Source organism: Rhincodon typus, chromosome 6 (genome assembly GCF_021869965.1).
Source record: "Rhincodon typus isolate 14 chromosome 6, sRhiTyp1.1, whole genome shotgun sequence".
Classification (NCBI taxonomy): Eukaryota; Metazoa; Chordata; class Chondrichthyes; order Orectolobiformes; family Rhincodontidae; genus Rhincodon; species Rhincodon typus.
Window position 1 is genome coordinate 63,701,439 of NC_063337.1, and position 12,935 is coordinate 63,714,373.

General features: G+C 42.2%; 1 protein-coding gene across 5 annotated transcripts in view; it reads right to left on the reverse strand.

Annotated features, from left to right (window-relative positions):
* fam76b (family with sequence similarity 76 member B) overlaps positions 1-12,935 on the reverse strand; it is an 84,007-nt gene that overhangs the window by 60,300 nt on the left and 10,772 nt on the right. For 3 of the 5 annotated variants that reach the window (XM_048598258.1, XM_048598254.1, XM_048598253.1), the window contains one exon: positions 3,475-3,639. In XM_048598258.1, the coding sequence (XP_048454215.1) occupies positions 3,475-3,639 (165 nt within the window). The remainder of the gene's footprint in view (positions 1-3,474; positions 3,640-12,935) is intronic. The other 2 variants (XM_048598256.1, XM_048598255.1) reach the window with 1 other exon arrangement.

Genomic DNA, 12,935 nt, shown 5'->3' on the forward strand with positions numbered 1-12,935 from the left:
GCCAGTAAGACTCAGAGGAAGAGCAGATAGGGTGTGCTTACTGATCAAAGCGGATATGGTGGACTGAAGTGCATTTGTTTCAATGCAAGAAGTGTAACTTGTCAGGCAGATGAACTTAGAGCTTGGATTAGTACTTGGAACTATGATGTTGTTGCTATTACAGAGACTTGGTTAAGGGAGGGACAGGATTGGCAGCTTAACATTCCGGGATACAGATGTTTCAGGCAGGATAGAAGGGGATATAAAAGGGGTGGGGGAGTTGCACTACTTGTTAAGGAGAATATCACAGCTGTACTGAGGGAGGACACCTCGGATGGCTCATACCACGAGGCAATATGGGTAGAGCTAAAGAACAGGAAGGGTGCAATCACAATGTTTGGGGTTTACTATAGGCCTCCCAACAGCTAGCAGGAGATAGAAGAACAGATATGTAGGCAGACTTTGGCAAGATGTAAAAGTAACAGGGTTGTTGTCGTGGGTGATTTAACTTCTCATACATTGACTGGGCTCACTTAGTACTTAGGGCTCGGATGGGGCAGAGTTTGTAAGGAGCATCCAGGAGGGCTTCTTGAAACAGCATGTAGATAGTCCAACTAGGAAAGGGGCCGTACTGGACCTAGTATTGGGCATTGAGCCTGGCCAGGTGGGCAACGTCGCGTTAGGGGAGCAGCTCGGGAACAGTGATCACAATTCAGTCAGCTTTAAAGGTGCTGATGGATAATCATAGGTGTAGTTGTCAGTGAAGGTGTTAAATTGGGGGAAGGCTAATTACAACAATATTAGGCAGGAACTGAAGAATGTAGTTTGGAGGCAGATGTTTGAGGGGAACTCAACATATGGTAGGTGTAAGGCTTTCAAGCATAAGTTGCTGGGAACTCAGAACCGGCATGTACCTTTAAGGATGAAGGAGAAGTATGGCAAGTTTAGAGAACCTTGAATAACAAGAGATATTGTGAGCCTAATCAAATAGAAAAAGGAAGCATTTATCAAGGCTAGGAGGCTGGGAACACACGAAGCAAGGGTAGAATACAAGGAAAGTCAAAAGAAGCTTAAGCAAGGAGACAGGAGGGCTAAAAGGGGTTATGAAAAGTCATTGGCCAACAGGATTAAGGAAAATCTGAAGGCTTTTTATACATATATAAAGAGCAAGAGGGTAGCCAGGGAGAGGGTTGGCCCACTCAAGGACAAGGAAGGGAATTTGTGTGTGGAGCCAGAGGAAATGGGCGAGGTATTAAATGAGTACTTTGCATCAGTATTCACCATAGGAGAAGGACTTGGTGGATGAGGAGTCTGGGGAAGGGTGAGTAGGTAGTTTGGTCATGTTACGATCAAAAGGGAGGTGGTATTGGGAGTCTTGAAAAGCATTAAGGTAGACAAGTCCCCAGGGTTTGATGGGATATACCACAGAATACTGAGAGAGGCAAGGGAGGAAATTGCCGGGGCCTTGAGGGAAATCTTTGTATCCTTACTGGCTACTGGGGAGGTCCCAGAGGATTGGAGAATAGCTAATTTTGTTCCTTTGTTTAAGGAAGGGTGGCAAGGATAATCCAGCTAATTACAGGCCGGTGAGCATTACGTCAGTGGTAGGGAAATTACTGGAGAGGATTCTTTGAGACAGGATTTACTCCCACCTGGAAATCAGTGGGCATATTAGTGAGAGCAACATGGTTTTGTGAAGGGGAGGTCGTGTCCCACTGACTTGGTTGAGTTTTTTGAGGAAGTGATGAAGATGATCGATCAGGGTAGGGCAGTGGATGTTGTCTCCATGGACTTCAGTAAGGCCTTTGACAAGGTCTCTCATGGCAGGCTGATACAGAAGGTAAAGTTGAATGGGGCCAGAGGTGAGCTTGCAAGATGGATAAAAAACTGGCTTGGTCATAGAAGACAGAGGGTAGCATTGGAAGGGTGTGTTTCTGAATGGAGGGCTGTGACTCATGGCATTCCTCAGGGATCAGTGTTGGGACCTTTGAATTGGAGGAAAATGTAATTGGTCTGATTAGTAAATGTGCTGATAACACCAAGGTTGGTGGAATTGCAGATAGCGATGAGGACCATCAAAGGATACAGCTAGATATAGATCTGTTGGTGACTTGGACAGAGAGATGGCAGATGGAGTTTAATCCAGAAAAATGTGAGGTAATGCATTTTGGAAGGTCTAATCCACATGGAAAATATACAGTAAAATGACAGAACCCTTAAGAGTACTGATAGGCAGGGGGATCTCGGTGTACAGGTACACAGGTCTCCGAAAGTGGCAACGCAGGTGGAGAAGGTAGCCAACAATGCATATGGCATGCTTGCCTTCATCGACTGGGGCACTGAGTTTAAAAACTGGCAGGTAATATCACAGCTTTATAGAACCTTAGTTAGGCCGCATTTGGAAAACTGTGTTTAATTCTGGTTGCCACATTACCAGAAGGATGTGGTGGCTTTGGAGATGGTACACAAAAGATTTACCAGGATGTTGTCTGGTATGGAGGGCATTAGCTATGAAGAGAGGATGGAGAAACTTGGGTTGTTCTCACTGGAATGATGGAGGTTGAGGGGCGACCTGATAGAGGTCTACAAGATTATGAAGGGCATCGACAAACTGGGCATTCACACACTTTTTCCCAGGGTGGAAGAATCAGTTACCAGGGGCACTGGGTTTAAGGTACGACGGGCAAGGTTTAAAGGCGATGTATGAGGCAAGTTTTTTTTGTTTTACAGAGGGTGGTGGGTGCCTGGAACTCGCTACTGGGGGAGGTAGTGGATGCAGATGCTAAAGTGACTTTTAAAGAGCGTCTTGACAAACACATGACTAGGATGGGAATAGAGGGATACGGTTCCTGGAAGGGTAGGGGGTTTTAGTTGTGACGGGCAACATGTCATTGCAGGCTTAGAGGGCCGAAGGGCCTGTTCCTGTACTGTAATTTTCTTGGTTCTTGTCCTTTGAATGTTATACAGCAAAAACAGAATCATTGCTGATTTTGTCTTTTTGTTCCCTCATGGGATGTGTGCATCACTGGCTAGGCCAGCATTCATTGCCCAGAGGGCAGTTAAGAGTCAACGACATTGCTGTAGGGCTGGAGTGACATGTAGGCCAGAACAGGCAAGAATGGCAGATTTTCTCCACTGAAGGACATTAGTGAACCAGATTGTCAGGAGAATAAACAAATCGACACCAGTTTCATGGTCATTACTAGACTCTTAATTCCAGATTTCAAATTGATTCAAATTGATTGCAAATTCCACCATCTGCCATGGCGGGATTTGATCCAGTGCCACCAGAGCATTTCTGGACATCTTTGGAGTAATAGTCTAGTAATAATCCCACTAGGTCATTGTTAAGGAACAACGTATTGTACGTCATTCATGGTTTAACATCGCAAGTCCCAACCCATTTTCATGTATGACAGTGCTATTTTAGAACAACATCTTTAAAAATTCTAAAATCAGAGAAATTGATTTCAATGCCAAACAATTTTTGCTCACTTCCATTACCTTTCGCCGACTCTCATCTTTTCGATCAAAGGCACACTGCTGTTTGCATTGTTCACACGTCTGAGGTGGCCCATACTTCTTCTCTGAATTTGTACAACGTTGACACTTGGTGCCAATGAAGGCAGCGATAATGTTACAATATTGACAGGGTTTGGGCTACAAACATTAAAAAAAATACAAAACATTAACTTTAACATTGTAACAGAGCATGGATTACAAAAATGCTGCATATTTACATTTAATAATGCGATGTAATACTATATAGTAGATTCAAACAGTACAAAGGATTGAAACAAACAAACAAACAAACAAACAAAACCACACCCTCTGAAAATCTGTTTTATTGCTATGTTTTCTTGGTTCTCATTCTGATTTGCAAAAAAGATTGGAATTAAGGTTTTCTTAATTGTCCAATGTTGTAAGAGTCAAATAATGATTTACAATTACATCTAATATTCCAAGAATTTTTAAAATTAACTTTCTCGCACCCCAGATTATCCAACAAGCAAAAATATTATATTAACTTATGGAATGCATTACTATGTACATTTTAGTTCAATTGTGAAAGACGAATTGAGGCATTGGGAGGTAATCTTAACTTCTGCTGAACTCGATATGATAAAACAGAAAAAGCCTCATATTGGATACTGTGATCTGATCAATGCCAGACTGTATCTGGCTTGGGAACACAATAACTGGTCTTGCCAACACAATAACTGGGCTTGCCATTCTAGACAAAGGCATACTAAGTCAGACTCATGCCCTTAGTTGAACAATTCCAGTCACGCTCACACTGGCATCTACCAGCCAGCAGGGAAAATTGCACAGGTGTGTTTTGTTAACAAAAAGCAGGCCAAATACTGCCTTGTCATTGTACTCTCAGTCAAGAAAACAAATGATGCAAGAGGCTATCAACAATACTATCAAGTGTTCTTGCTCAACAGTAACCTGTTCACTCAGTTGGGTTCAACCACAGCCACTCAACTCATGACCTCACTACAGCCTTTGCTCAAACATGGACAAAAGTGCAATAAACTCCCCAGACAAGAGGTGACAGTCACTGCTCTGAAAATCAAGTCAATATGGCAAATCAAGGGGCCCTAGTAAAACTGAAGACAATGGGACTTGCAGCAGCTGGGCATGGACAGAAAAACTCGATTGGTTGGAATCAGACATAGCAGAAGGAGGTTAGTTGTGGTCACCACAGTTACGGTCCAAACATCTTTGGCTGCCTCAATAACCTCCTTCCAGCACAAAATCAGAAATCATAACACTCAGCACTACTTGCAACTCCTCCGATACAAAAGCAGTCAATGTCAATTTTCAGCAAGGCTTATATAATATCCAGGCTTGGACTGGCAAGTGCCAAGTAATATTCATGCCACACAAGTGCTGAGCCAACAAAAGAGAACCCAACTGCCTTCCCCTGCTAATGGTATTACCCTCATAGAATTCCACACTATCAACATCCTTGGGACTCTCATTGATCAGAACATAAATTATGTCAGCCACATAATTACTGCAGCTACAAGAGGCAAGATGCTCAGAATCCTATGGAGAACTCACTGTCACTCCCCAAATCCTGTTCACCAGATTAAAGCATGTTGAACATCGGCCCTCCAAGCCTGTGCTGACCATCATGCCCTAATTAATCTAAAAACAAACCCGCCATTTTTCGATCCGTATCCCTCTATTCCCTCCCTATTCATGTATTCATCTAGGTGCCTCTTAAATGTCTTCTATGTTAGATGTGTGATGGAAGACTCCCCACTTACTTTAATGAGTGCAGTTCTAACAACTCTAAAGAAGCTTGACACCATCCATATCCAAGCAGCCCACTTGTTCAGAACAACATTCACCACTTTCATTCACGTCTTCCACCATTAATGCACAGTGGCAGCAGCGTGTACCATTTATAGATTATACTTCAGGGCTCAAGGCTTCTACAAGAATAACTTCCAAGCGTTCAACTTCTACCACCTAAAAGAGCAAGGGTAGCAGATGCATAGGAGCACCAATGTTTCCAGGTTCCCCTCACAGCCACAAACCAACTTGACTTGGCATCGTATTGCTGTTCCTTCACTAACTTGGAACTCATTTCCTAAAAGCACTATGGATGCAGCGACTGAAGAAGCCAACTCATCACTGCCTTCAAGGGCAATTAGGAATGAGCAATAAACACAGACAGCCAGCAATGCCAACAAAAGAACACATTTTTTTAGCAAGTACACTAATAGCCAGACACTGGAGTACTTACAGAACAACATCCCGAGAGAGATTCAGGAAGAGAGATCAAGGAAGTGGAAAAATTTAAAAGAAGAAAAGATTTAAAGTAGGAAGCATGGTTTGAATCTAAGTAGAAAAAGTAATGTTCTTGCTGATGAGTGTACGGTTCCTCTGGTGATCCAAGCACAAATGGTCTTAAATCAAATTCCATTGGTTAAACATCCATATCAGATCCTTATAACAGCTTCTATTTATAATATAATTATGTGATCTTTCTTAATATTCTGTTACGCTGTTCAATATCATTTTGTTTTATACTGCTCCTGTGAAGTTCCTGAAGGTGATTTATGTCACAGGCACGATATTAATAAAATCTCTTATTAAATCATAAAATTAAGACTCAGAAAAAAATGTTTTAATCAAGAAATTGTGTAAAATGGAGTGAACCTGTCAAGTTTCATGTTTCTACACTAAGCTATATTGTTTTAAAACTTGGTTTTATTTCGGTAACAAAATTTGTTTTTTGCATTCATGGATGTATTGTTCCTGATTTAAAAGTCAGTAGCTTGCAAATAGCACTGCCATTCATTATACACAGAATTGAGTTTTTTGAAGAAGTGACAAAGATTGAAGACAGGGCAGTGGACATTGTTTATACACAATTCAGCAAGGTGTTCGACAACATAGACCGGTTAGCGAAGTTAGATCACACGGAATCCAGGGACAGCTAGCCGATTGTCTCCTACCTTCAAACCAATTTTGTATCCAGAGGGTGGTGGTGGAAGGTTGTTTTTCAGAATGGAAGTCTGTGATCAGTAGTGTGCCACGAAGATCGGTGCTTGGTGCATTGCTTTTCATCATTTATATAAATGATTTAGATTTGAATATAGGAGATATGGTTAGTATGTTTGCAATGGCATCAAAATTGGTGGTGTGGTGGACAGTGAAGAAGGTTATCTCAGAGTACAAAGGGACCTTGATCAGATGGGCCAGAGTGGTAGGTGGAGTTTAATTTAGATAAATGTAGAATGTTGCATTTTGTTAAAGGCAAATCAGGGCAGGCCTTATACACTTAAATGGTAGGGGCCTGGAGAGTGTTGCCAAACAAAAATACCTAGGGGTGTAGGTGCACAGATCCTTAAAATTGGAGTCGCAAGTAGACAGGAAGGTGGCGTCTGGCACACTTGCCTTCATCAGTCAGCACATAAACGAGTTGGGATGTCATTATGTGTTGCCCCTAAGGAGGTGGCAGAGAGCTACCTTCTTGAATTGCGGCAGTCCAAATACTGCAGGTTGACTCAAAATGCCCTTAAGCAGGGAATTCCAAGATTTTGACCCAGCAGTGAAAGAACAGCAATGTATTTCCATGCCAGGATGGCGAGTGGCGTGGAGGGGAGGGGATCTTGCAGTGGTGTTGTTCCCATGTGTTTGCGGCCCCTATCCTTCTAGATGGAAGTGGCCATGGGCTTGGAAGGTGCCGTCTAAGGATCTCTGGTGAATTTCAGCAGTGCATCTTGTAGATATTACACACTGCTGTGACTGGGTCTCAATAGTGGAGGGAGTGGAAGCTTGCAGATGTGGTACGAATCAAGTAGGCTGCTTTGTCCGAGATGGTGTCAAGCTTCTTAATTGTTGTTGGAACTGCACTCAATAGAGACATAAGCCCGTCACACTCCTGTCTTGAGTCTTATAGACGGTAGACTGGCTTTGAGGAATCATTTGGCGAGTTACTCGTTGTAGCATTCTTGACCTCTGAGCTGCTCTTGTAGCCAGTGTTTATGTGGTGAGACCAGTTGATTTTCTGGTCAATGATAACCCCAAGATGTTGGTAGTGTCATTGTATATCAAGGTGGTTAGATTGTCTCTTATTGCAGGCAGTGAAAGCTTGGCATTCGTATAGCACAAATGTTACTTGCCACTTGTCAACCCAAGCCTGGATATTGTCCATATCTTGTTGCATTTGAACGTGAACTGCTTCAATATCTTAAGAGTCACGAATGGTGCTGAACCTTGGGCAATTATTGGTGAACATTCCCATTTTTGACTTTATTATGGAGGGAAGGTCATTGATGAAGCAGCTGAAGATGGTTGAGCATACCACAATACCCTGAGGAACTCCTGCAGAGATGTCCTGGACTGAGATGACTGACCTCCAACAGCCACAAGCATCTTCCTGTGTGCCAGGAGGAGTCCAACCAGCTGAGAGTTTGCTCCCTGATAGTCATGGATTCCAAATTTACTAGGGGCTCTTAATGCCACACTCAGTCAAATGTGGTCTTGATGTCAAGGGCTGTCACATTCACCTCACCTATGGAATTCAACTCTTTTGTCCATGTTTGAACCAAGGCTAAATGAGGGCAGGTGCAGAGTGGACATGGCAGAATTCAAACTGAGCATCAGTGAACAGGTTATTGCTGAGAATGTGATGCTTGATAATATTGTTAATGATACCTTCCATCACTTTATTAATGGGGCAGCAATTGGACAGGTTGTATTTTTCTTGCTGTGTGTATACAGGACACACCAGGGCAAATTCCACATTGTTGGATAGATGTCAACGTTGTAGCTATCCTGGAAGAGCTTGGCTAGGGGAACAGAAGTCTTTAGTACCATTGCCAGAAGACTGTCAGAATCCATACCTTTTTAAGTATCTGGTGCCTCCTACCATTTTCCACTGTTTTCTCCCTACAGATGCTGCCAGACTTACTCTGTTTCTCTAGCAATTTCTGTTTTTGTTTCAGATCTTCAGTATTCACAGTTTTTGTTCTATTATAGTAAAAGATACTTGTCACTCCTCATGCTGCAGCTAATTTAATCCAGACATAGTTTTTTTTTTAAAATTGCAATTTTGATGTTAATCAATGAGCCAAGATATTTGAAGATTTCCACTGCTCTACCTTGGTTTTTGTAATGCAATTTTGAGTTTGTTTCACTTATATATCTAGTCCAAAAGACTCTGTCTTTTAAAAGACCTGTCATAGTCTCTAGCTCATTCTTTGTATAGGCTTGTAAGTATTTTGTCATCTGCATACCCGAGATTCAATATTCTATGACCTACACTATTTAGTCACATCCCCTGAAACTTTTCCAGCACCATCCTCCGCGTTCTCTTCCATAGAATTAAACAGAAGACAAACATTCATGCCTAGCTCCCTTCACAAATTCAAATCAGTACGTTCATCACTAACTTGACTAAGAATTTTTGTATAACTTTGTAACAATGGTAGTGTATGGAATTGCTTTAAAAAAAATCTTTTTCACTTTTGTTTTTAAAGCAACTGCTGAAACTGTCAACCTATATGTGTCAAACCAAATAGATGTGAAGTGTTTATAGTTACAAAGTTCATTGGACCGTAGAAAATTAAACTGAGAATTGAAATAAAGTGGTACCGAAGGCATTAGGGGTTTGAAGGGTACAAGTTTGCTTTTAGGTGACAAGGAGATTGGATGGGTGTTTGTGAGGCAAGGGTACAGGGGATAAAATATAAGAAAACAACTGTAATAAAATTCCAGAGAACCAAAGTGAACATTTTAACCAGCCACTCCTGTGGCTACTTCCAATCTGCTTTGGATGTAGCAGGCCTGGCTCTACCAAAACAAAAGTTGTCTGACAAAGCCGTTTCACTGAAGCAATTCTACCAAGTCGGAAAATTTCCTGACCTAAGCTACTCACCTCGGAAATGGAAATATGGCACAGAGTTCCTGTCTGGGGGAAGTGCTTAATATAAATGTTGGCCTTTCAATATTCCAACTAATATATTTTACTTACAGTCTACCTTCTGATTGCACCAACAAGTCCTTGCATTTCCATGCTCCTGTGCCAGAGCTCAAGTAGTACTGATTCAGTCTCAGTTGCCAGCTGTAGAGTCCAGTTCTGTAGGTCTCAGTTGCAAGCTGATAGTGGACAAGCTGCAGCAGCTGAGTCTCGGGCCCTCTTGTGGTGCAATGGAAGTGTCCCTACTCCTGGACTGAGGCCCAGGTTCAAGTCCCAGCTGCTCCAGAGGTACGTAATAACATCACTGAGCAGGTTGTTTGAAAATATAGATTAACTAAGTAATATTCAATGGCTGAATCAAGAAGAGAAAGAATTGTGACTGGAGGAGCAGCTCTTTCTTCCAGTCACTGCTTCACTATCCTTTTGCACACTTAGTAACTCATTGCAGCAGCTCCCGCTCTTAACAACTTCAAAAACAGAGACCTTAGACAGTTTGAAGAAATCTGACAAATGGCAGAAGTTTCTCATCCCTGTTCTTGAACAACAAAAAAAACCCTAGTCTATCTAGTTTGCCTTCTACCATAATGGACATTTCATCCCACGACAATGGAGTTGTCCAGCAGAGGGCAATTGAGAGGGAAAGAGATCACTTCAGCACATACATTAGAGCCTGGAAGCAGTCACCCGCACTAAAAAGTAGATAGTCTGGGAACAGCCCTTGTGATCGGCAGGTGGAAGAGTGTCCAGCAGAGGGCAACTGAGAGGGAAAGACATCACTGTGGCGCATAAGTCACCTGCAGATTGTCCAGGGCCTGGTGTCAAGGAGTAGATATGCTGCTGCTGCAAGGGCAGGTTTAAACTAGATTGGCAGAGGGGTGGGATCCTCAACACCAGGGAGGCAAGTGCGAGGCTGGAAGGAGATACAGTCATCAGAAGTAGAAAGGTGAAAAAACAGGTAAGGCTGGAACAGGACAGGGGGCGAGGAATGCCTGTTGAATTAAATTGCATCTATTTCAACGCAAGACGGCTGACAGGTAAGGCCGGTGAACTCAGGGCATGGAGAGGTACGTGGGGCTGGGATATTATAGCCATTACAGAAACATGGCTAAGGGAGGGACAGGACTGGCAGTTTAATGTGCCAGAGTACAGGCGCTTTAGGAGAGGTGAAGGAAAGAGGGGAGGGGAGAGTTGCATTTTTGATTAAGGGGAGTATCACAGCAGTAGTCAGAAATGAAATAACTGAGGGATCATCTGGTGAGACTTTGTGGATGGAGCTATGAAATAAGAAGGGGATGTTATGTTACTGGGGCCGTATTATAGGCCCCCAAATAGTCAACAAGAATTAGAGGAACATATATGCAGGGTGATTATGGAGACCTGCAGGAGAAATAGGGTTGTCATAGTGGGGGATTTTAATTTTGCTAACATAGACTGGGGGCTGCCATAGTTTTAAGAGCTTAGATGGGGTGGAATTTGTTAAATGTGTTCAGGAAAGTTTCTTCAAGTAGCATGTAGAGGGTCCTACTCGGGAAGAGGCAAAACTCGACCTACTCTTGGGGAACAGGGCAAGACAGGTGACTGAGATGTCAGTGGGGGAACATTTTGGGACCAGCGACCATAGTTTTATTAATTTTAAAATACTTAAGGAGAGGGACAAAACTGGCCCGCACATTCAAGTTCTAAATTGGGACAATGCAAATTTTGATGGAATTAGACAGGAGCTTGCAGGGGATGACTGGAGTAGTTCGTTTGCAGGAAAAGGGATCTCTGGCAAGTAGGAGGCCTTTAAAAGTGTGATAGCTAGAGCTCAAGGTCTATACGTTCCTCTAATGATGACGAAGTAGGGAACCCTGGATGACAGGTGATATTGAGGTCTTGACCAGAAAAATGAAGGAGGTACGGCTCAGGAACAGGCAGCTGGGATCTAGGGAATCCCTGGAGGAATATACGGGATACAGGAGTTTATTGAAGAAGGAAATCAGAAAGGCAGAAAGTGGGCATGAGATAGCTTTGGCTGAGAAGATTAGGGTGAATCCAAAGAGATTCTTTAAGTATATTGAAGGAAAAATAATTGGAGAGATAATAGGACCCCTCAAGGACAAAAGTGGATGTGTATATGTGGAACCATAGGAAATGGGTGAGATTCCTCAATGAATATTTCTCCTGCGTTTACAGCGGAGAAAGACAAGACAACTTGGGAACTTGGGGAAGTTAATGGCAACATCTTGGGGACAGTCATATCACAGTAGAGGTGGTGTTGGAAGTATTAGAATGTATGAAGGAGGATAAATCTCCTATTCCTGACTAGATATATCCAAGAACCTTGCATGAGGCTAGAGAAAAAATTGCGGGGACCCTGACCAATATATTTGCATCATCGTTAGCCAGAGGTGAGGTCCTGGAAAACCCGAGGATAGTGAATGTTGTGCCCTTATTCAAGAAGGGCTGCAAAGATAAACCTGGGAGTTACAGACTAGTAAGCTTAACGTCTGTGGTAAGTTACTTGATAAGATTCTGAGGAATAAGATATACAGGCATTTAAAAAGACAGGGTTTGATTAGGAGTAGTCAGCATGGCTTTGTGTTTCAATACATCATTTATATTAAAAAAGGGCAAAAGCACATCTTGGGATTCAAGATATGTCCAAGTGGTTCTGACTCAACGTCCTAGATCTTCAAGCTGGAACTGGGAACGCTATTTCCAACACTGATCACACAAAATGAAAAACAGGACCACTTCCATCTAATTCCATTGTTCAAATTAACTAAGCGCAACAAACCTCAAAATAAGGAGTGCAGAAAATCCACATACAAGTCATGCACCCTAGCTACTGTTCCACTAAGTAATGAGCTCAAATGTTCCAAGTTTCTTTGAAAAGCCATGGAGAGACAATTTTTTTTGGGGGTGGGGGCATGGGAGGAGATGCGAACGTGACATGAATGTTGCATTAGGAGAGCTAGTCAGAGTCAGTGGGAATGATCTGAAGAGTTTTCAGGGATGGGACAGTGATAAAAATCAAGTTATATGGTACAAAGCAGTTAGATTAATCTCTTTCGATTATGTTCTGTTTCATTACCTACACAAGTACGCCAGAATCTCCACCTCCAAGTTGGAGTTGGACATTTTTTCGAGAAGGTACTGGAGACCAAGAGAATTACCCATCGACATTTTTTAAAAAAGTGATGATTGTTCTTGGAAGGATGTTCATATGTTAAGGTTTAAAAATAAATATTTCATAACGTTATCAGCAAATGTTCTTGCTTCATGGAGTTTACACCAATAATGGCAGTGTAAAGGAAAATTATTTTGAGCTGCACGGGGCTTACTTGACAATCAACCATCAATTTAGTTGCTTAGAATGAAGTAGAAATATTACTCTTCAGAATAAACTATTCGTCTCTCTCACCCCATTTTATGAAAGGCAGACGAATGTAGCCTTCCAGTACCTTAGTCAGCTCTATATTCATGAAAATGAAAGTCATCTAAATTTTTGGCTGGCAAAATTGACTAA